Below are 24,043 nucleotides of genomic sequence, written 5' to 3'. Positions count from 1 at the left end.
ATATCAACATATAGACTGTCATGAAAGAAAACAACTGTTAAAATGAACATATGGTTAAATGACTATAAGTAGTAAAGAATACGTTATAAGTCTAAGAAGAAAAAGAGATGGCATTTTCTTTCTTTCTTTTTTTTTTTTTAAGATTTTCCTAATTTACTTGACACAAAGAGAGAGCACAAGCAGAGGGAGCAGCAGACAGAGGGAAAGGGAGAAGCAGGCTCCCCACTGTTCAGACTGATCAGAGAGCCTGATGGGCTGGAGGTGGGGGGGATCATTCCCAGAACCCTGGAATCATGACCTGAGCTGAAGGCAGATGCTCAACCAACTGAGCCACCCAGGCACCCAGAGATGGCATTTTCCTGTAGTTTTCCAAATCAATATTTGTTGTCTGCATTATTTTATTGTCTCTCTGAACTGCGGGGTGCGGGGACAGTAGAGAAATATGAGCTATACTACTGTCTGGTCCTTTTCCCTCAACAACTTTAATTTTTCTTTGAAGCTGTCACCCCCATTCACTAAGTTACAGGAATTTACCCTGCATAATTGGTACTAAAGCTAACTCCAACATAGCTCTTGCTACGACTTTTCAGCAATTCTCTTTCAACAAGCACTTCATGTATGGAACAGGAGGAAATGATTTGCAAGTTATTGGAAAAAAAGAGGTAATGACATGTAACATCCATAGTTCGAAGATTTCAGGATTGAATTTTATGTACCACAGTACCAGGAATGCGATACTTGGAAAGTTCCGCAGTCTTAACTCATTATCTTTGGCCATACATTGGGAAGGCAACAGCCTGATATCCCCTGAACAGAGACAGAAGGGAAACAGATTACAACTCCATGTGCATGTTGTGGGAAGATTAGTGACATTAAGGCAGAGGTACAGGCTGTCAACGGTTTGTTCATCCTCACAATTACACCATGTTACTCTAATAGGAACAGTGGACTCCATGTTCAGTGCTACCATTACTTAGCCTAGAATAGATCGAGTATTTTCATTGGAAAAGCTTTAGCTTGAAAAGGTAACTCTTCTTTCAGAGCCATAATGAGTAGAAAGGAATCAAGTGGGGGAATGGGCAAGGCTGAATAAATGAAAGAGGTCTGAAGGTTGTCTGCAGCAGCTACAGAGGAAGCAATTACATAAATTTCATAAATATCATGAATTCATCTAAAAGCTATCTGATCGGGGCACCTGGGTGGCTCAGTTGGTTAAGCGTCTGCCTTCAGCTTAGTTCATGGTCCCGGGGTCCTGGGTTCGAGCCCTACGGCAGGCTCTCTGCTCAGCAGGGAGTCTGCTTCTCCTTCTCCCTCTGCCCCCCTCTCTCCCACTCATGCTCTCTCTCAAGTAAATAAATAAAATCTTTAAATGCCATCTGATCATTGCAAGCTGGTGCAGCCACTCTGGAAAACAGCATGGAGGTTCCTCAAAAAGTTGAAAATAGAGCTACTCTACGACCCAGCAATCACACTACTGGGTATTTATCCTAAAGATACAAATGTAGTGATCCAAAGGGGCACATGCACCCGAATGTTTATAGCAGCAATGTCCACAATAGCCAAACTATGGAAAGAACCTAGATGTCCCTCAACAGGTGAATGGATAAAGAAGAGGTGGTATATATACACAATGGAATACTATATAGCCATTGGGAAAAAACCAAAATCCTGCCATTTGCAACGACATGGATAGAACTAGAGGGTATTATGCTAAGCGGAATAAGTCAATCAGAGAAAGACAATTATCATATGACTCACATGTGGAATTTAAGAAACAAAATAAAGATGCATAGGGGAAGTGAGGGAAAAATAAAACAACATGAAATCAGAGAGGGAGACGAACCATCAGAGACTCTTAATCACAGAAAACAAACTGAGGGTTGCTGGGGGGTCACGGGGGAGAGACAGGATGGCTAGGTTATGGACACTAGGGAGGGTATATGCTATAATGAGTGCTGTGAATTGTGTAAGACCGATGATTCACAGACTTGTACCCCTGAAGCAAATAATACATTATATGTTAATTTTAAAAATGCCATCTGATCAATGCTAGTTTTCCTACAAGAACTGTGATCTGAGTGATGAGGCCACAACAGGGAGAACTGGGGAAGCCCTCAACTCCTCTTGGGAACAGAAAAGCTCATTAATATGTGTCTAGGTACCGTGGTACCGCTGTCCGAAAAGAATGATAATAACAGCTCCTGATTCTGCTATTTATATTGTCTTTAGTCCACTCCAAAGCGTTTTCATTCCCATTGCTCTACAAACCACCATGCAGCTACCAAAGAGCCAGCTTCTCCCAATGCACATTCATTCATCAGGAACCTGGTCTGTTGTTCCCCTACACGTAACCTTGGTACATCCCCAAAGCCTCTAGGCCACATACCTGAGTGTACTTGCGGAAAAATACCCCTTGGACCTTCCCAAAAATTTCATAATCCACTGATATCAGGGTGTCCCCTTCTGCCATGTTCATGCCCACACCTGTCAGAGACCAGAAAAGCAGAAAAAGTAAAGGCAAAGACCAGAAAAGCAGAAAAGTAAAGGTCTCGTTATCCGATTCCAGGACCCCAAATCCCGAGGAAGAAAGGACCAGACGCTCCCTTCTCCATCTGTAACCCCTGTAACCTCTCCCTGACACGATGGTTCTCCATCGCCAGAGCACACTAGCGGGTACGTGCAAGCGCGGGGGTGCGAAGTCACAGGAAGAAGACACCTGGGCCAAGGAGCCTCGGGTCGCAGCTGCCCGGAGGCCCCCTACAGGGTAATGACCTGCTTATCCAATTGCCTCCCTACGCCCATCCCCCATCGGGCTTCCTCTCCATCCCTTTCTCTTTCCAGGGACCCAGCTTCCATAGGCCACCAGAATACTCTTCTACTAACATTTTGGGGGTATCAAACTATGGACGCGCTACGGGGCCCTATCCCACGCTCACCCTCCTCGTCCTCCTCTCGGGCGCCTGGGACTACTCTCGCGACCCGCTCGCCAACGGTTCCCACCGCCGGGTAACCTCGGCTCCCGGAAGCCTAGACAGCGGCTCCTCCTTCGCTGTCTCTCATGCCCATCACCTCTGCCGACCAATCAGAAATGGAGCGCTCGGCCCAGAGCCCGCCCAGAAGGTGAGATTTCCAAACGCGGTTTCTGAGAGAAGTAGCAAGCCTCAAGCTGGGCATCTATCTGTCCAGTCTCAGCTCTGATTCTACAGACCCAGGCCTCACCCCATCTCTGTCACTAAGTACGTTTTTTCCTCATTTTTTTTCGTAGGGAGAAAGGCGTAGATGAAGAAGGACTTGAAATAAATTCAATCACTCAGTAAATATTTACTGAAAGCCTTCAGTATGCCAGGCGCAGTTCTAGGTGGTTGACCTCCATCAGTGGACAAAAAGGGTCACTGGCCTGGAGGAACTTAAATTCAGGAGGTGGGAGACAGACAATAAACATTAAATACACAAATAAATTGAATAGGACACAGACAGGCATACCTTGTCTTACTGTAGTTTACTGCACTTCACAGATACTACGTTTTTTGTGGTTTTTTTTTTACAAATTTAAGTTTTATAAACCTGAATTAAGCCCAACAGCACCATTTTTTTCCAACAGTATTTGCTCACTTTGCGTCTCTGAATTGCACTTTGGTAATCCTCACAATATTTCAAGCTTTTTCATCATTATGATATTTGATATGGCGATCTATGATCAGATTACAACTCACTGAAAGCTCAGATAATGGTTAGCATTTTTTTTTTTTTAGCAAAGTATCTTTTAAATTAAGGTAGGTACATTCATTAAAAAAGGTATGTACTTTTTTCAGACATACTGCAAATGCATACTTAGTGGACTACAATATAGTGCACGGGGAAACCAGTGCCAATAAAAGTTGTGTTTCTATTTGACTCACTTAATTGCAATATTCACTTTATTGCAGTGACTGGAACAGAGTCCACAAAGTATCTGAGGTGTGCCTATACTTTTCTGCCCTGACTTTTTCTTTCTGTTCTCTTCAAATTTGGGGCCATGCCCCAGTCTGGAATTGGTAGCAAGGGAGTTAAGTGAATAGGAAGTCCCAGAGAAAGTTATTCCTCCTTCTATGTTTCTGGAAGCTGCCCTACTTAGAGAAAACTCTAAATAATGCTTATCTAAATCAATTGATTACAAGCACATGCAAAGTTACCCAGGGCTCCAGAATCACAACTGAATCAGTCAATTGAAGCCAAATGACCAAAATGCATGAGTTTCTTTTGAGAAAATGGAATTGTCAAGGGAGTTGTGGCTGATGATTGTTAAAAGTATAGTGACCTTGCAGGCATCAGTATCCAGCTAACCTTATGATTAAGAAAGTATGAAGGAAAACTGTAGTATTTATTGTTCTTCTTTGAATTGCCTGTATGCGTCACATCTCTTCATAACATAAGACTCCATATGTGAGGGGCACCTGGATGGCCAAGTCAGTCAAGTGTCTGCCTTCGGCTCAGGTCATAATGTCATGATCCCAGCATCCTGGGATCGAGCCCCTCATTGGGCTCCCTGCTCAGTGGGGAGCCTGCTTCTCCCTCTCCCACTCTCCTGTACTTGTGTTTCTGCTCTCCCAATCTCTCTCTGTCATAAATAAATAAAATCTTTTAAAAAAGATTCCATATATGAACACTCTAGGTGGGCAAACTGCGTGAGGTGAGATGGATTTACAATGGAAGCCAAAAAGATTAATCATTTCTTGTTCCCCCACTGAAAAGTGAGGATCCAGATCCTGAAGAATCATATAACAGCGCTGGAGTGGGCTGGGGGTGGGGTGGGAAGCTGGATTGAATGTTGTTATGCTTGGCAATGTTTGAAAATGACGGCTAAATAGAGTGCCTGGCTTATGTTATTTTTTTCTCTAAAATTCATTTTCTTAAAAGATTTTATTTATTTATTTGACAGAGACCACAGTAGGCAGAGAGGCAGGCAGAGAGAGAGGAAGGGAAGCAGGCTCCCCGCTGATCAGAGAGCCTGATACAGGGCTCGATCCCAGGACTCTGGGATCATGACCTGAGCCAAAGGCAGAGGCTTTAACCCACTGAGCCACCCAGTCGCCCCTAAAATTCATTTTTTTAAGAGATTTCTTTATTTATCTGAGAGAGAGAGAGACAGAGAGCAGGAGCAGGGGGGAGGGAGAGAGGGAAAGGGAAAGCAGACTCCCCGCTGAGCAGGGAGCCCGATGTGGGACTCAATCCCAGGACCCTGGGATCAGGACCTGAGCCAAAGGCAGATGCTTAACTGACTGAGCCACTCAGGCACCCTCTCTAAAATTCATTTAAAAAAATAAATAAATAAAATTCATTTTTATTTATTTGTTATTTTTTGTTTCTTAAGAGAGGGAGGTGGGCAGAGGGAGAGGGAGAGAGAGAATCTTAAGCAGGCTCTGCGCCCTGCACAGAGCCCAATGCGGGGCCTGATCTCACAACCCTGAGATCCTGACCTGAGCTGAAATCAAGAGTCCCTTATCTTTAATTTTTAACGATTTATTTATTTTAGAGAGAGAGCACTAGCAGGAGGGGCAGAGGGAGAGAGAATCTCAAGCAGGCTCTATCTCATGACCCTGAGATTGCAACCTGAGCTGAAACTAAGACACCCACCCACCTGCACCACCCAGGTGCCCTAAAAATTCTTTTTGGAAAAACGAGTTTCTCGATAGAATTAAAAAAAAAAAAAAACAACTACTGTCTACTACATATGGGACACTGTAGGCTATACAAAGATGAATGATACAATCTTTGTTCTCAAAGAGTGTTTTATTTGTATAAGAGACAAATATGCATGCACATAATGACACTAAAATGCACAATTAGTCAATTCCATGAACATCCATTAAGAGCTCATCATGACTCAGTCCGTCCTTCAACAAGAACAGAAAATACTTGAGAGCACAAAGGAGCAAAAAGTTTCACTCTGACTGAGAAGATTGGGAAAGTGTTCTTGGAGGAAGCAGGACATCATTCAGGTTACACAACCACAACCAGTAAGTGATGGGGCTGGGATTTATTTCCAGGCAGTCTGAGTACAGAACGCACTCCCATAAATGCTACGCTCTACCACCACTGGTAACACCACTGAGATAAGAAAGAGAAAGAAGAAAGAAAAGAAAAGAAGAGAAGAGAAAAAAGAAAAGAAGAGAGTGAAAGAGAGAAAGAAAGGGAGAGAGAGAGAGAGAAAGAAAGAGGGAGGAAGTGCAAGTAGTCAGGTGTGGCTAGACCAAGGGTTCTCAACCCTGGCTGCAAACTTTTAAAATACCAATGCCCAGATCTCACCCCCAGAAGTTGCTTTCCAGGGAGTTCTAAAGCTCAGCCAGGGTTGATATCCACTGGGTTAGACTCTAGGGAGGGAGGCAGGGCTAGAAAGGCAGGCTGGACCTAATCTGGCACATTGACATACCATGTTAAATTATGTGTTTCAACTTGAAAGGTGAAAGTAAAGAAGGTATAGGTAAAGAATAAGCCCCTGGGTAGGAGAATGATGGGTTCAGAGGTTATTTAGGATCATTACTCTGGCAGCAGCATTAAAAAATGAGCTCGGGGAGTAGATGTCGAAGGCAAGAATAGCAGGAGAGTGAGAAAAGTGAGGAAGAGCTCACCAAGGGCAGTAGCAATGCAAAGGACCAGTCATATATGAGACATTGCAAAGTACATTAAAGAGCGCCTGCTCACTAATTAGACAGAAGGGGTGACAAAGAGAGGGAGGAGTGCAAGATGACTGATGCTTTCAACCAGACAAGGGGCACTTGGGTGGTTCAGTTGGTTGAGCATCTGCCTTTGGCTTGGGTCATGATCCCAGAGTCCTGGGATCGAGCCCTGAGCCCCACACCAGGCTCCCTGCCCAGTGGGGAATCTGTTTCTCCCTCTGCCTCTGCCCCTCCACCTACTCGAGCTCGCTCTCTCTCATATAAATAAATAAAAATTTGGGGGGGGAAATGATCATGAGTTTGTCTTCTGTCATACTGAGTCTGAGGTTCCTGAGGAACATTCTGGTGGGGGTGCTAAATAGGCAGCTAGAAATTTGAGTCTGTAACTAGGGAGAGAGCCCTAAGCTGAGTATCATTTAAACATAGGAGAGGCCTGAAATTTCAGCTTTTGGTTGAAACTGTTAAGGAAGAGAATGTCTGGGACTGTGTGTATATGAGAAATAAGAGGGTTTTGGAGAACACCTAAATTTGGTGGGCAGGTGAGGAAAAGACATAAATGCCCAAGACTTGGAAGACGATGGAGCAAAAACATGAAAGAAGAAACCAAGAAGGCACGAGAGAGCAAGGGAGAAGAGAGTTCCACGGAAGTGGAAAATCAACGATGGCAAATGAGTAGGCTAAAGAAATAGCAGCTTTTGTTTCTGGCCATTGGGAAGCCATCAACAGCCCGGCAGTTAAATAAAATGGGGGCGGTGGAAGCCAGACCACAATGGACGGGACACTGAGAAGCAGATGAGAGAATGGGGGCCGCAAATGCACAGCTGTCTATTAGGAAAGCTTGCGGAGAAGAGGAGAAATAAATGGGACCCTAAGATGAGAGGCAGCAGGTCACAGGAAATAAAATTCGTTTTGCAGGGGAAAGGTAAACGCATTTTAAAACCAAAGAGGAGGAGTGTGCGGATAGATACAGCTTGAAGTGAACAAGATGGAGGGATAAAGTGATGGAGTTAATTCCTCGGGGGTATGGAAAGGGACTAATTCAAAAGAACTCATGGAAAGAGAGAGGCTCTTTTTCCTCAGACACAAGAGAGAAGGAATTCAAGATGGAGGGAGGCATTCTGGGAAATTCAGCCAGACTGGAGGGGAGCTGCGGGAGCTGGTGACAGGCCGGCCAGATGCTGAGAAAACTAGGACCTTGAGAGTAGCGGGTATATAGAGAAGGCAGTAGACTCAGCTGGGAAAGAAAACAAGGAATAAAAGGACTGCCCCGGAGGGCCCACCAAGGAATTTCTCTGTAACATGTAAAACTGTAATAATGACATGTTGAAGCATTAACACTGACTACTGCTGTCCACTTTATTTCCCATGTGCATGAATCTTCTGGGTAGTTACAGGAAAAAAAGTAAACCGCCTGTTCCAAAAAGCTTACACAAATGAATTAAAGCATGAAGACAAATAAGCTCTCTTCTAATGTTTACAATTTATAGAATATTATTTCGTGTTGAAACCAGATTATACTGATTATTTTCAATCTAGTAGTTAACTTTATTATCATTACACTTGGCTGAGTCACTCTTGGGCCCCACGAAGAGACGGCCAGAGTTATCACGTGAGAGAAAAACATTATATCAAAATAATTAGATTGGCTACAAAAACTACTTCGGAAAGATACTGAGTAGCAAAACCCAGCCAAGTTGCTAAAATCTGACCGCAAGCTCCAAACTATTGGCTAGGGAAAAGCACGGAGGGACAGCCATACCTGGGGCCCGTACAAAGCAGCCGAGCGAGCTAAGAAAGGCTATCAGCAGGCCCACTCCCGCTAAGCGGGCGGACACCGGAATCCGGCGGCAGGATGACTCCAAGGCACATCTAGGGGCTCCGACTTTTGCCAGAGAAGGGCACACCCCAGGGTCTGGGAGCATCGTTCTCAGAAAAATACAAGTTCTTTGATGGAGCCCCAGAAAGCCTCTCCCGCCCCCCTCTCCCGTTCCCCAAGGGCAGGGCGGGACCGAGCTGCAGAGTTGGCGGGACACCGGGTCAAGTGACACTCAAACTGACCACACCCCCCTCGCGGGCGTCTCCGGACCGCTTGCGGTCTGCGCCTGCGCGCGCCTCCCGGGCGGCGTTCGCTGCTGGAGAAGGGGGCTGGGCGCTCACGCGCTCCGTCTCCAGGCAACGAGAAAAACAGAGGCCCTGAGAGAGCGCCTGCGCGGCGACCGGTTGGCGTGGGGTTGCTCTGGTCTGGAAAGCTAAGTGCTGGGGTTTTCCCTGAGCAGGAACGGTCCTCCAGAGCCTCAGGTACGCGGAAGGGGAGGGCAGACATGGGGTCAACACCTCGACCTCCCCAGGGCCCCATGGATAGAAGAGCGAGGGCTTGTTCTCAAAGCGGAGTCCCCAGTGGGGGCGCCCCGGCTGACCCTTTATAGGACGGTGCGTGACTTCAGCGTCCCGGATCTAAAAGCTGCGGCGGCCAGGCCAGGTGGCCTCCACGTCTCAGCTTACAGACCTTTCGTAGTCCGCGCCGCGGGGACTTCTCGGGTGAGGGTTTGACACCAGGCACCTGCTGCAGGCCTTGGGCAGCCTCTGGGTTCTTTGGAGTCAGGCACGCTTCCAGCAGGAGGGACGCCCCAGAGCTCTTTGTGCCTGTCGCTGACCTCTGGGCCGCAGTTTGCTCACCTGTGAAACAATAGGGCTGGACTCAGAGTCCTAAGGTCCCTAAATGCCAGTCGTGTAACTCCGAGCGGAACTTCAGTTTACCGGTGAAGAAACGAGGCAGCAACGGCAAGTTGCTTGTCCTGTGTCACAGGCCTAAAACCTGATTTTCTGATCCAATAGCTCTTCCCAGTAAATCTTCCTCCCCCAACTAGGGAGTGTCCTGTGTATGGCAGGAGCATCACTGTGAATGGCAGAGGCTGGTACTGGAATAAAGCTAGGTGGCAGGAACACCCGTGTCACATTTGTTTTTCTATCCTCAGGACCTAATAAGCACCCACAGGAAATAATGAGCATTCACCAAATGCTTATTGAAGGAAAGCTCTGGCAGACCCAGCACCACTGTCCCTAAAAAGTTCAAGAGAATAGGTAGGTAGGACACATGGAGAATCACTTTTACTTTAGCAGCGGGGAGGAACTTCAGACAAATTCCTCACATATATCTGGCTTAAATCTCCCCTAGGCTTCAGTCCAGTCCCTGAATGGCTGGCCTCCAGTTGGCACCATCTCTGCCTGTGGGCGTTATGCTTCCATATAATAAGACAGAAGCTCCAGGGCTCCTCTCCACTAAGCAAGAGCCCTGTGAAAAAGGTGACTCTTCTCAGCGGTCCTTCACCGGGCACCAGAGGAACAATCTCCAGCAGAAACTTTTGAGCAACAAAGAGTTGACACTGGATAATATCTACACTCACTCCAAATGGAACACTTGCACGAAAGTCCGGAACTGCTCCTATCCCCACTGTGTTGGAATCAGCCAGCAAGATTTAAGAAGCAATCCCCAGGGCCAAACAAAGGGTTTATTTTACTCATCAAGTCCTCAGTCCCGGTATCCCAAAACAGATAATCAGGAATTCATCTCCTTCACAAAGAAGCGAGTTGGGGTAGACCGGGCATACCCACTGAAACCCGTGTTCCACAGGAAGTCTCATAGTACTGGGGAGGCTGGCATTGATGGGGACCAGAATGTCTCTCCAAGACCCCCTGAGCCAAGAGAGTTTCCATACAGCAGCTTTGGTTCGAGGAACTGGGTGCATTCATCTGTGGTTCGTACTGTTGCTGCCACACAGGAGGAGAGGGCCATGGCAAACCCCAACAGAACTGAATGGGTGCAGATCCAAAGACTAGAAGCTGCAGGGGAGAGCTTACAGGAGGAAATCCGAAGAAAGGAGACCCTCCTAAGGGAAAAGCTGAAGAAGACAGAGGAGGAACTCAGAAGGATCCAGAAAGAAAAGGAACAGGCTAAGGAAGATGAAAAAAGAGAGCTACAGAGAATGACATTCCCCAGGAGGAGAGTTAAAGGTAATAGCAATACCGCATACAGACCTGCCTTCTCCCCAGAATTTGGGTCTGAGGAGGTCTTCAGTAGAGCCAAGGGAGAGGATGAAATTTGGGGACGGTCTCAAGAAAATTCTAGTCCATTTCAGCTCTCTGATTATGGAATACAGAAACTCAAAAGGGAAAGACTGGTGGCAAGCAATAACAAAATCCGAGACCTAGTCTCAGAGCCATCAAAAGAGTGTTCTCAGTCTTCAGAAGGGCCTGGCAGTGCTTGGCAGGGGTCCACCAGCAATCCGAGTTTGTCTAGGGCCCCAGACTCCTCGGTTCCCAGCTGCTCCACTGAAGAGGCCGAACTTGGCGAATGTAGCCACTGTGGACGCAAGTTTCTCTTGCTCAGGCTGGAGAGACACTCCAACGTCTGCAGCAGGATGCAGGGGTCCAAGAGGAAAGTGTTTGACTCCTCCAGGGCCCGGGCCAAGGGCACAGAACTAGAGCAGTACTTAAACTGGAAGGGATCGGCCTCAGTCAAGGTAACAAGGCAAGGGCCTTATGGATTTGACTTTGAGTGGGGATCATGGTAAAGGGATGTCATATCAGTTTTCTTTAGAAAAAATTCGTGTGTCATATAGGGAGAAAGTGAGAATTAACATTTATTGATTACTACCGTGTGCCAGTCACTGTGATGGGAGCGTTTCGTTAAGATCCTCACAGAATCCTGTGAAGGTTTCGTTGTCTCTTATTTTATCAATTCAAAAGTCAAGTCTGAGAGAGTTTAACTTGCCTGAGATCACAAACAGCTTTAAATGGCAGAGTCGGGGCACCTGGGTGGCTTAGTCGTTAAGCATCTGCCTTTGGCTCAGATCATGATCCTGGGGTCCTGGGATTGGGCTCCCTGCTCGGCGGGAAGTCTGCTTCTTCCTCTCCCACTCCCCTTGCTTGTGTTCCCTCTCTCGCTGTGTCTCTCCCTGTCAAATAAATATATAAAATCTTTAAAAAATAATAATAAATGGCAGAGTCAGCACATATGGGGTGCCTGGGTGGCTCAGTCGGTTAAGCATTTGTTAAGCATCAACTCTTCATTTTGGCTCAGGTCATGATCTTAGGGTCCTGGAATCAAGCCCCCCCAAGCCCCACTTTGGGCTCCTACATCTGGCCCCAGCCCCGCATCAGGCTCTGTGCTCAGTGGGGAGTTTGTTTGAGGGTTCTCTCTTTCCCTCTGCCCCTCCCCCCAGTTGCGCACACACACTCTCTCTAAAATAAGTAAATAAATCTTAATAAATAAATAAATGGCAGAGTCAGCATATAGATCTGGGTCAGAATGACTGCAAAATCTAGACTTAAAAAATATATGTCCTATTGATTATGAAAGTTAATAAATGTTTACTGTAGAAAATTTAAAAGATTTGAAAAATATAAAGAAAAAAAATGATGCAGCACCTCACGCCCGGGAGAGAGTTCCTTGCTCTTTGTAATATACTCTGCCACCTCCCATGATTAGGATTTGTTACAACTCCTATAATGGTCTCTATTTTCTCAAGATTAGCTCAGTTCTGATATACTTCTTAGTAAATACATGAAACACAATTAAGTTTGCGATCCTTTTTCTCCCCATTCGGAGTCTAAATACCTTAAAGGTGAAGGAGTTTATTTTTGGTTAACCTTCCCACTGCAGAAAAACTAGGTTGTAAAAAGACTGTGAGACACTTGCCTGGTAAGTTTAGGGGTATTTCACAGGCGTATTTGGACAGTTAGATCTGTGTCTCATGAATAAATCTACCACCCTGTCGGTGTTATGCCCCTTGGCCTCTAAATGAGTGTTTCAAGGTGGGGCATGCTGGCAACCATTTTTGATTTTAGTAGTTTTAGTGTGTATTAGAAAAATATAACAACATATGAAGCCCGTGCTTTCTAGGAATCATGAATGTAAAGAAAAACATTAAGTAATTTATGGTAAGGGGGATAAAGCGAAAGTGGTATGCAGATGACCAAAGTTTGGGAAAGCCTAGACCACGTGATCTCAGAGCCCCATCCAGCTGTAATTTTCTAACAAAATTATGACAGCGTATTGTGTTTTTGGTTCTTTCCAACCCTCCCCGTGCTGCACTAGCACCTCTTATCTGCTAAGCACTTTGCGGTTTATGGGCAGGCATACTTGCTGGGGCCTTATAAAACTCAAATTTTTGCAGTGGTTGTTAGGAGAAGTCAATTGCAGTTATTTCTTTCAGTATCGTTTGAAAGATCACCACAAAAAATTCCTCTGTGTTCAAAGATAATCTACCTGAAAAAAAAAAAAAGATAATCTATCTGAAGTCCAGTTTCCAACAAGAATTCAACATTTTGCTCTTGTAGAGAATGATAGGATCACCAGTTCCTGTTTGTTCCTGTTTTCTTTCTGGTCAACCCAATAATCCACTGGGGTCTTCTCTGTCCTACTATAGGGGTGGTTTCTAGCAGGTGCCTGAAAAGAATCTTGTGTTTCTTAAATTCCTAAATACAGTAGCAGTGAAGCAACATAATTGGATTTCTGAGATCAGACACCCCAGCTTCATGGAAACTAGTTTTGGGGGGGGGGCGGGGATATGATGCATCGAGGATACTGAAGCAGAAAGGATCTGGATTGAGATGCACTAACATTCCTTGGAATGTTCTCAGTCTTATTCCAAAGCTTTGTGCCTTTGGAAGCTGAATGTCTCCCTGTTATTCCTCTAGTGTGCTCACAAGAACAAGTGACTTTCCTTGTATCCTTTAATTTTCACAGAACTTCCAGCAGACTCGTAGCTCTGGTCTCTCCACTGGACCTTAAGCATTTGAGCACAGGGACCACATCTTTGTGCTTTGTGAAAAATAAGTGTTAATTGAATTAAAATTTCAATATCATGAATATGATGAATTAATAGTTAATTCAATATGATGAACTATCATATATACTTGAGGAACTTTCCCCAATTCTTTTTTTTTCTTTAAGATTTTATTTATTTATTTGACAGATCACAAGTAGGCAGAGAGGCAGGCAGAGAGAGAGAAGGGAGGAAGCAGGCTCCCTGCTGAGCAGAGAGCCCGATATGGGGCAGGATCCCAGGACCCTGGGATCATGACCTGAGCCAGAGGCAGAAGCTTTAACCCGCTGAGCCACCCAGGCGTCCCTCCCCAATTCTTTTAAAAGTTCCTGGATACTATTTCTAACACACAGATTCTCTTGCTTTCTTGTCTGTTTCAGTAAGGCTCTCTCCTGAAAGATCCTTTTCCTTTGATAATATCTCTTCCTGTCATTCATCCTTAATAATATCAGATCACCAAACAGCCACTTCTTTCTTTTTTTGTCTTTTTAAAATTAATTTTATATTAATTTAAATACTTGAATACGTTTTAAAAATCCTGTTACTAAGTGATCTGTAAGGCAGCAAGCAGGATCCTGCCTTACCCTTCTCCATCCTAATGGCCCCCAGTGGCAGCCTTCAGTTCCTGATAGATGACTTTTCTGGTATGCATTTCCATATTTCTCAATAATGTGCCTATTTTCTTGATTAATCAGTTTTGCACACTATCTCCTGTGAATGCTGCGGGTTAAGCTTTCACATCTCCTCTCCTTTTCTTTTCTTCTTACCTTCTCCTTCCATCACGGTGGAATCACAATGTTGGGTTAAACCAGTAGTCAGCTTTTACATTATAATAACCATGTAAATTTTGTTCACTGATGAATGTATAAATTCTGCCTCTGCCCACATGAACCTGGAATTAATAGCTGACTCATGTTTTCATTTGCTTGGGTTTCCTACATACCTGTCTCTAATTTTTTTTTTCCTAAACGATCTAGCTGATGTCAGACACCTGTTAGTGTTTTTTTAAATGCCCAAACACCTAATCCGTCAGTTTAATTTTTTTTTTTTTCCTTATTCTGGAAACTTCCCTACCACCACTCTTTTTCCTCCTGCACCAGTCTGGACTGGTTATTCTCTAGGCCTGGTGCAAACCTGTTGTTTTGGGGCTTCTTTTTGCTCCTCCTCTGTGTTGGGTCCTGTTTCCAGCTTCTTATGTCCTTTTTCTTGCTTTATTCCTTGCTTTGCTGAAGCTTTCAAGAAACATGCATGGGCGGTATATATACATATATATGTCTCAGAATGAATTAAAGTATCCATACAATAGCTTTATATTTGATGGATGATTTGACCAGGTACAGAATCCTAGGTAGAAAATGATTTTCTGTTAGAACTTTTAAGGCATTTTCCCTTTTAGCATCCAATGTTACTGTTGAGAAATCTGATGCCATATTGCTTCCTGCTCCACTATATGAAACCTCTTCTGGTGTTTCTCTTTTTCTGAAAGCTTACAGGATTCTCTATTCTGAAATTCTACAAAGATTGTGTTGGCTACTTGGTAGATAATTTCAATTTCAAGAGCAGTGACCTTAATTCTAGGAATGCTTATTGTATTATTTATTTAATAATATCTTCTGTGTGCTTTTTCTATTCTTTTTGGAACTCCTTTTGGTCAGACGTTGGACTTTCTAAATTGGTTTACTAATTTCCTAATCTTTCCTACTTTCCATCTGGATCTTTTTTCCCATTCTGAGCAATTTTCTTGATATTTTACAACATTTCTATTTTTATTTTTAGCTATCACCGTTTTTTAAGTGGTCTTTAAAAAAAAAAGATTTTATTTATTTATTTGACAGAGAGAGAGATCACAAGTAGGCAGAGAGGCAGGCAAAGAGAGAGGGGGAAGCAGGCCCGTGCTGAGCAGAGTCTGATTCGGGGCTCGATCCCAGGACCCCGAGATCATGACCTGAGCTGAAGACAGAGGCTTAACCCACTGAGCCACCCAGGCGCCCTAAATGTTTTTTTTTTTTTTAATAAAGATTTTTATGTATTTATTTGAGAGAGAAAGAGCGAGAGCAAGTGATCAGGGGGAGGAGCAGAGGGAGAGAAATGAGCGACTCCTCACTGAGTGCAGAGCCCAACATGGGGCTCAATCCCATGACCTCGAGATCATGACCTGAGCTGAAATCAAGAGTCGGATGCTCAAGCGACTGAGCCACCCAGGCGCCTCTTAGCTATCACAGTTTTTATTTATAATAGTTCTTTCTGGTTCTCTGGCTTTAAGTTTTCTTTTACCTCCCTCATTCTTGTTTCCTGAGAGTGAGTGAGAGAATTCATGTAACTGTTTTGGTTTCTCTCGTTAGAACTTTACTGAAATATCTGGTGATCCCAGGCAGTCCATTCATATTTAAGCTTAAGTGGGGCTTGTTTTTGTTGTTGTTATTGTTTTAAGGCAGTGCTTTTTTTTTTTTTTTAAAGATTTTATTTATTTTTTTGAGAGAGGGAGGGAGGAGGGGCAGAGGGAGAAGCCCATTCCCCTCTGAGCGCAGAGCCTGATGTGGGACTGATCTGAGGACCTGGGATCATGATCTGAGCCCAAGGCAGACACTTGACCGACTGAGCCACTCAGGCGCCCTGAAGTGGGGCTTGTTGACTGGAGGCCTTCATAGTAGGGTTATCAAACAGTGAGCCTTTTCACTGGAGTCACTCAGGGTCGGCATCTAACGGCTTTTCTCTCGACTGCTTGGTGCACGCAGAGAACTCCTGTCTCCTATGAGGGTGCCAACGTGTTTGATATCCTGGGAGCTGTATGGGGGAAGGAGGCCGACAGTGCGATAATTCATCACATATACCTGCACTTAATCCCAATTTTCAGCCTCAGTATTACCCTGTTCTCCACTATGCCTGGACTTCCCGAGTCTGAAACCTGTCTGGTTCGGTTTCTCCAGAGGATAAAGCCCTGTTCTCCCGTGAGAGTGCTCAAAGTGACTGACACTTGGGTGTGCAAGATGGGAGAGGGGCCCAGGCACCCAGTTTATTCCCGGCCCTGCACCTCTCCCTCTCCACTGCCTGTACGATAAGCACCGAGCCTCTCAGTGCTGTCCCCCGGGGCAGGCCTTTAGCTCAAGTGCCTCCACTCTGGCAAGGCAGCTCTGTTGCTCCTTTCCTGTTCTCTCTGATCTGACGGATAAACACCCTGTACGTTTCCTTACTGTCATTCTGATGAAGACTGGGAAGGAGATGTGGTAAACGGCAACTTGAATGACCTGTCTTCTTCCCCCTTACAGGCTGAACCTCCTCGGAAGAGCAACTGGAGACAGAAGCACGAGTCCTTCATCCGTACGCTCCGTCAGGCCCGAGAGGTCCAGCAGGTAATTGCCAAAGGTGGAAACCCCGCAGACTTGCCTCCCATCCTGCCTGCAGAAAATCCGGATTATATTCAGTGTCCTCACTGCAGCCGCCACTTTGCTCCCAAGGTGGCCGAGCGGCACATTCCCAAGTGTAAGACCATTAAGAACCGGCCTCCGCCTCCAAGGAAGCTTTACGGTTGAGCAGACAGCAGCCGAAGCCGCAGAAGGCTCTGCTCTCGTCAGCAGTTAATGGGAGTAGAACAATTTGATGCAAAACAGAACTAAAACTTCCACATCTGCCTGCAGAGCTTCAATCAGTCAGGAGAGACCCATCGCTAAGCAGCAGGAGGCTAAAGGAAGCCTCAGCTTCCCACGAAATTACCACCTCAGGCTGGTGCGCCTTGTTACTGGCCTGGGAACGGATGGGCGAAGACTCTCAATGTAGCGAGTGGCCCACAGTAAAGCTCCCTTCTCGAGAGACGGGCGTGTGGTTTGTGCTGAGTGCCTGCGTCTGCTGTGCCTTCCTGCCCCTGCCTCTGCGTGTGTGCCTGTGGTTCCTGTTAACTCTTCTTGCTCCTGCAGAAGAGTTCTAAAGGAATCTCAATGCTATAGGAGATTGAGCTGGTGTCAGAGGATCATGATCACCCCGGTGGCAGCGCTTACAAAAGATAATACGATTTTGCTGTAAGGCAGGTGGAAAATTATCCTTGACCTCCGTGATGCATGGTCCTGGCCGAAAGCCAATACCAGTATGTAAAGTTAGGGCGCCAGTCTATCCTAAACCCTCCTTGTGGGGTGTACTGTGCCATAGAGGGAACCTCATCTTTCTGTGCCTTGCATGGTAGGGCTGGGAGAGAGCGTCCTGTATGCCCCAGGAATTGCTCTTTGCTAATGGACTGCATATGTCCAAAAAAAAAAAAAAAAAAAAAAGAAGAAGAAGAAGAAGGAAGAAACTTCAGTTTCAGCTCTTGCTGGCATTCTGCTTTGAGATCAGGTTGGGTATATGGCTTTTAAACACAGCAGCAAAGTCTACCATTAAAGCAAGCTGGGACATTGCCAAGTCACCTGTCCCTGCCCATTTTACCACAGCGAACTTCTCTTTTAGAAAGTAAACTTTGATGAAAAAGATACTGGATCTTTTAAAGTTTTTCTGTGCAGCATTGTACGTACTGCAGTCTTCACAATTAGACCTTCTTTCAATGGGTTTTGGGGATTTAAAATTAAATGATAAAATGAGTAAGTCCTAGATTGGTCAGATGGGAGAAGTGATAAGGTAATGCCCGTCGGGGGTAGTATCAGTTCAGAGAGGATGAAGATAGAACAGATCCGAAATAACAGTAGGATTATTGTACTGAGAGCAACACTCAAATTGTTAGTTTAAAATACTGCAGAAAAAACACCCAACCTGACAGGGGCCAAGGTGACTAAGCAGACAGTAAAACCATATTCTGCTAACAACAAATGACCACTCACTACAGCTTTTCCTCTGCAGCTTCTGGGCTGGGCTAATAGACCAAACCAATTAGGACCCCAGCCTGGAAAAAACGTACATACTTAGAAAACACAACATAATGAATTGCTTTATGCTTCTAAATTTTTGCAAAGAAAAAAAAGGGATCACAGAGTGGGGCCTTAGGCTGGCCATTTGAAGAAACCTCACACACACACACGGTATTTAACCCAATATATACCTTCCCCAGGCAAGTCTAGTGAAGTACAGACTGTAAGTTTCACACTTGATGGTAAATGCAGACGGCAAGAATGAGCTGTGGCCCAGGCCGCAAAGTGGTAGCCTCTGGACTGCTTTGTCCTACGGATTTGACATACATCTGACATTTAAAATCTGGGATATGGAGAATCTTTTGAAAAGCTGGAAGTTCTGGAAATACCGGGCCAGCAACCCTTCAGATGGGCTGACCACACCAGTCACCAGGCCCCCCACCCTGGCCTGCTGCACCTAGTCACCTTTCCTACCTGGCCCCATGGGCACTCAGGTTTGGGATCCCCGGATGATGGGATTAAGTTCACAGATCAGGGCCCTCTGGGGAGAACAAATGTATGTGTGGGGAGTGCCTTCTACAGACACAGGAAGCAGTTATTCGTTCTTATATTGCTGGAGAAGTGACGCAATAGTGCCTCAGTGTTCCCTCCAATCTCAACACGCATAGGCCTTGATTAAATTAGGGCGATCTATTAGTCTTTTAAATTTAGCTTGATCTGCTCTTTGGGAAGAGGTCAGAACCCTTTTTCTCTCTAAGTCCCTCCTGGACAGCAGAAGATGACAGTGGGTAAGGCTGCTTGGTCTTGTCCGTGGGTGATGCGTCTTTATCCAAGAAGCTTCAGTACAAGCAAATGATATAAATTTTAAAGTTTAAAAAAGTTAAGCAATGGGGAAAATATCTCATGGTGAAACTCATGTCATATGAAAGTATATGCAGACGTGCTGAAATAGTACTTCTTAACAGTAGTGTATTTAAGGCCGCATGGTACCTTTTGGCCAACATTTGCTTTCGGTCATTAATTTATCATTCTTCACAACTACAAAGGAGGAAGCAGAGATGTGATACAGTGTTTTTCTCTCACATGTTCCTGATTCTGTGAGGTTTGGTGATCAGCATGTTTATTTCCATAGTTAATCATTGCAGTAATAAATGATTTTTGGCTTTGTGGCAGGAAGGAACATGTTTTGTGGTCCTGACTACAGCCCAGTCTGCAGGACACTAATGAGTAATACTTCTTTGGAGGCCCAGGGATACTCATTTGAAAGAATTTATTTATAATACATCCTTGCTCCAGAGCTGTTCCTTCTGTTATGAATGTTTCCAAATATATGGCAAGTCAAATGAAATGTGAGTTTAAGGCTGCTTTTAACTTTAAACTTCAGTGAAATGCTGAGCCAAGAGAAGGGGTAACTTGGCTGTGCTATGCCAGGGAGACCAAAGAGTGTTCACCCTCTTAGAGGGAAAACAGTTTTGGAAACACAGACACACATAATCACTTGAAAAAGCCCACTGTGACTGAGGAGGTTAGTATAAGAAGTGCTCCTTCCTCTTCCAGTGGCTCATTTTTTTCCCTGCCTCTGCATTTTAAGCACTGTATTTGACAAGTTTAGGGGAAAAAAGTTGTAGCAGCAGAGATGATTCTGTTAGCAAGAAAAAGAAACTGGAAAAGAAGCAAAGATTATGTGTGCAAATGTGCCTTGTGTTTGTTGTTTCTGTTACAAGGTCTTTTATTTATTTAGAGAAAGACTCACTAAATCAAAGATTCACGAAGGCCTAGTATCTGGGTGTTTCATCCCCAGTGACTAAGGTCCATGCGCAGGCATAGCACTGATTGAGAGTTTAAATGTTTATTTAAAACAGAAATGCCAAACCACTCCACCCTCAACCTTTCAAACATCTGGCTAACAATGAGCTAGTTCTTCAGCAACAATGTCAGAGCAGAGGAGTAACTCAGGTTATACGATAACTCAAAAGCAATACTACTGGGAAACTGAAAACACCTCGCGCTGCAGAAAGAAGCAAAGCAGGACAAACTTCAAGAGAATTAGCTACAGAAAACCATTCAAAGGCATCTCTGCTGCCTAACCTTTCAGTTTTTATCTAATGCATGGCCACCACCTTTGAACTGGTTTCTGTTTGCATAGCTGTTTGGTGGGAGAAGTCATGTGGCTGTCCCAGGCACAATTTGGGAAAGTGCAAATTGTCTCTAAGGCACAGAACTCAGATTCTCAGCCAGATCAACAGCAAACGAGACTTCCTGAGGGAACATGTTGGAGAAAATGAGCAGTGTTCCCCTGCTAGAGAACGGCTCCCCTGTGGAACAAGAGCAGGGCTCTTCCCTCCCTTCCATGCTCACTTCCATTCCCGTCTCAGCAACGTGCCCCTGTTCCTCAGTTTCACAGCAGAAGCAATACTCAGGATTAACACCCAAACTGAGCCTGCCTCTCAGGCCTGCTGAGATGGTGAGTATGAGGGATACAGGAACGTGAAAAGCCAGTCAGTCCTTAAAAAAATCAAAGGTGCATTTACATGATGAACCAAAACCCCCTGTTGGGGTTTACAGCAAACCCCGAAGTCCCCAGAACTTGTAACTTTAATCTGGGGTTGGCCCCTTCCCTTATTTTAAGAAAAGGCTTTAGTGATTACGTTAGTACCATTGTACTAGGCTTCCCAGAATTGAGAAAACAATGGGAACATCAAACCAAAGAAGATCCCATTGAACAGAGTTGCCCGTCCCCAGCCATGGGGTTTTCCCCAAGCATCAGCCTTTATCCCACCAGTTTTAGGGAAATGGCAAAATCTCCATTGCACAGATCCTTCCAAAATACTGAAGAGATATCAAACATTCATTTTTTGGTTTGGGGAAAATGAAACAAAAATTAATTTAGCGGTTTCTAAGGAGGGAGCATGGGAGGCTCATCAAGGCAAGTCCTATGACCCAAAATACTAAAGGAACATTCTGTAAGGCCAGGTGAAAACACAAAGCTCGCATCCTTCAGTGAAAACCGTCAAGAGCTTTGAGGACACTCTCTCTTTGGCAAAGCTAGCTTGCTCCTTGACAAGGACAGAATGACTATGGGATTAGAACGGAGCTCTCAGCCAAATTCCTTTCACTTGGCAGCTTCTGCCCGTTCTGTTACGCTTCAGGGACTACCAGGTTTTGGTGCTGGCTTTGGGCCACTCAAGTAGGAAAGATGATACAGATTCACTGATATGGCTTCATAAAACACCAAAAAGAGACTAATACTGACTAGACATACAGAAAGGGAGTGGGTTAAGACCTGAAGAGCCACGAAGGCAGAGGCACTCTAGACCTTCCTAAAGATACCAAGTAGAGGCAGCCAATGGAGGACCTCTCTCCCTCATGGTTTTCTCTTAAGGCCATTCCTGTTGGCCCACTGACTCAATTTTCTAAGAGACACCTCACCTTTTAGAGGTACCTTCCAGAGTCAGGGAATCCTACCTGCATCGGGCACAGACGGCAACCCCAGCTGTGTGACAAGGAAGGACCCTAGCCTTCTTTCTCTCTTCGTCACTGAAGACATTTTAATCGACCCTCAGAGGAAAAGCAATCGAAGCCCACTTTTCCTCCTAAAGCATTTAGCTGCGCTAAGTAACTGAACTTTCTGAAAACAAGCCCGAGATTGACTCCAGCAAACGTATTTTCCCAGACTCAGGGTTCCGGAGAGGGCTTGACCGCTTCACCACCCTCCAGATGAGCCTGCGTGGGCCCCACCTGGTTCCAGCCCACTCGAGTTTCACACTTTTCCCTCCTCCACCCAGAGGTGCAATGCCTGGTGCTGAACTCCCAAGGCAGCTTCCAAGTACTGGTGAAATGATAAATGGGATATAAGCTGCTACCAGCAACATTAAGGTGAGCATTGTGTCTCCTCTTCGAAGGTGGGGTCACCAGATGAGGTACAGAGCTGCTGTTGCTATGGCAGCCACTGAGGACAAAGCCAGGGCCATGGGGCCCCTCCATTCTCCAGAACAAAACCACTCCTAGATCCTATCTAATAGGCAATGCCACTCTCCAAGTGTACGCGGAAAGTGCTTCAGAGCCTCCGCCTTGCACTCCTTGTCTGCAAGTGAACAAAGCCAGGAAAGCGCGCTCTGCATTCAGTGAGTGTGCTGTGAAGTTCTTTGGATCCCAGTTTCCTGGAGGCCATACAGGCTCAGGAGACTAGAGGCTGGGTCGACAGGAGTCTGTTCCCAGAAGGCACCAGGAATCTGAATCTAAGTCAGGCTTTGGATCCATTTCCATCTCTTCCTTTGCGGTCTGAGTTCCTTTGGAATGCATCCCCACCTGTCCAAACAAAACACAGTCCCATATTAACGATACTGCCACCAGTCACACTGGTTCACGACTAGGTTTTCAACACTGACCTCTAAGGATCTGTAGCCACGGTTGTGTGACAAGCTCCTGATACTACCTTAGATAATACTTTAGTAACACTACATTAAATAAAGTCCACACTTTTACACCTGCTGCAGGTAGGATGACCAACTGTTTGCCCAGGATTGTAGGATGTTCTGGAATGTAGAACTCTCAATTTTGTTTTATTTTATTTATTTTATGAATTATATTTTTGAAATATTTATTTATTTATTTGAGAGAGAGACAGAGATTACGAGCAGGGGGGAAGGATAGAGGGAGGAGCAGATTCCCCAATGAGCAGGGAACCCGATGTGGGACTCATGACCTGAGCCGAAGGCAGACACTTAACCAAATGAGCCACCCAGATGCCCTAGAACTCTCAACTTTAAAACCAAGATAGCCCTAAGCCAAACAATCCTCCTGTGTGCTATAGCTGCCAATCACCCCATGCTTACCTCAAGTGAGTATATTACTTTACAGAGTACTTTCCCAGACATGATTTCATTTAATTCTCAGAACAGCCATACCAGGCAGATGGTATTCTTTTCCTCTTTTAGGCGAGAAACCAGGACTCACGGAAACCAAGTAATTCTTCCAGACACATAAAACTAGGAAATGGCAAAGCTAAGGGTTGCACCTTATTTCCCTTCCTGGTTCACTCTAAATAGAGCAATACCTGGCTTTTTAAAAACAATACACATGGAGCTCCTGGGTGGCTCATTCGGTTAAGCATGAGATTCTTCATTTTGGCTTGGGTCACAGGATGGAGCATAACATCCACGGGCTCTGCGCTCAGCAAGGAGTCTGCTTGGGACTCTCCCTGTCTCCCTCTGCCCCTCTCCCCTTTGCTTGTGCTCTCTCTCTCTAAAACAACAATGTACAGAGCAACACCTGGGAAATATTTTTACGAAAAATATTTAACTTTAATCAAGCCTGAAGTCTAACTTCCAGTTTATAGAAATGACAGGGTAACAAAAGAACAAGTTAGATAATGTCCCAAGAAAAGAGAGGACAAATTCAGAATGTGGCTCATTTTGTTAAACAACCGAACCTGCTTCTTCAACTAGTCAGTGCCATGAAAATTTAAAGGAAAAAAAAAAAAGGTGACAGTAGTACAGGGAAGTATTCTAGATAAAAAGAAACAAGAGACATAACAATGTAGCAGAGGGACCTTGAATGGATTCTGATCTCATAAAAACAGTTATAGGGGACCCTGGGTGGCTCAGTGGGTTAAAGCCTCTGCTTTTGGCTCAGGTCATGGTCTCAGGGTCCTGGGATCGAGCCCTGCATCAGGCTCTCTGCTCAGCAGGGAGCCTGCTTCCTCCTCTCTCTCTGCCTGCCTCTCTGCCTA

At 45.1% G+C, this 24,043-nt stretch overlaps 3 protein-coding genes across 8 annotated transcripts in view; 1 reads left to right on the top strand and 2 right to left on the bottom strand.

The window, feature by feature from the left end:
* The window catches only part of LOC308345649 (acylphosphatase-1), a 47,295-nt gene extending 38,108 nt beyond the window's left edge, over nt 1-9,187 (bottom strand). The window contains exons 1-2 of one of the 4 annotated variants that reach the window (XM_080808041.1): nt 9,163-9,187; nt 2,387-2,484 (exon numbers count right to left, since the gene is read on the bottom strand). In XM_080808041.1, coding sequence (XP_080664167.1) covers nt 2,387-2,476 — 90 coding nt within the window. In that variant the 5' untranslated portion in view covers nt 2,477-2,484; nt 9,163-9,187. Of the gene's footprint in view, nt 1-2,386; nt 2,485-2,936; nt 3,003-8,415; nt 8,661-9,162 lie in introns of those variants that run through there. The other 3 variants (XM_080808039.1, XM_080808042.1, XM_080808040.1) reach the window with 3 other exon arrangements.
* ZC2HC1C (zinc finger C2HC-type containing 1C) lies at nt 8,778-17,933 on the top strand. Of its 3 annotated transcripts, none has more exons than XM_080808044.1 (4): nt 8,778-8,954; nt 9,632-9,737; nt 9,832-11,176; nt 16,750-17,933. In XM_080808044.1, the coding sequence occupies exons 3-4, from the start codon at nt 9,851-9,853 to the stop codon at nt 17,011-17,013; spliced, it is 1,590 nt and encodes a 529-aa protein (XP_080664170.1). In that variant the 5' UTR covers nt 8,778-8,954; nt 9,632-9,737; nt 9,832-9,850; the 3' UTR covers nt 17,014-17,933. The 3 variants fall into 3 exon arrangements, with proteins under 3 accessions (XP_080664170.1, XP_080664172.1, XP_080664171.1); XM_080808046.1 differs by having other exon boundaries at nt 8,866-8,954; nt 9,832-10,667; nt 16,750-17,721; XM_080808045.1 differs by lacking the exon at nt 9,632-9,737 and having other exon boundaries at nt 8,866-8,954.
* Nucleotides 17,934-19,566: 1,633 nt separating this feature from the next.
* NEK9 (NIMA related kinase 9) overlaps nt 19,567-24,043 on the bottom strand; it is a 36,804-nt gene continuing 32,327 nt past the window's right edge. Inside the window, exon 22 of the mRNA XM_080808043.1 lies at nt 19,567-22,620. Coding sequence (XP_080664169.1) covers nt 22,498-22,620 — 123 coding nt within the window. The 3' untranslated portion in view covers nt 19,567-22,497. The remainder of the gene's footprint in view (nt 22,621-24,043) is intronic.

This window comes from Martes martes, assembly GCF_963455335.1.
Source record: "Martes martes genome assembly, chromosome: 7".
Classification (NCBI taxonomy): Eukaryota; Metazoa; Chordata; class Mammalia; order Carnivora; family Mustelidae; genus Martes; species Martes martes.
Note: the sequence above shows the minus strand (reverse complement) of the source record. Positions and strands in the feature narration are given on the sequence as shown.

What these genes read in the sequence shown, in the direction of transcription:
- ZC2HC1C (XM_080808044.1), top strand. Translation starts at nt 9,851, where the DNA reads ATGGCTGGCCTCCAGTTGGCACCATCTCTGCCTGTGGGCGTTATGCTT. An exon ending in AGGGATCGGCCTCAGTCAAG is followed by an intron (nt 11,177 to 16,749) that starts GTAACAAGGCAA and finishes TCCCCCTTACAG; the next exon opens with GCTGAACCTCCTCGGAAGAG.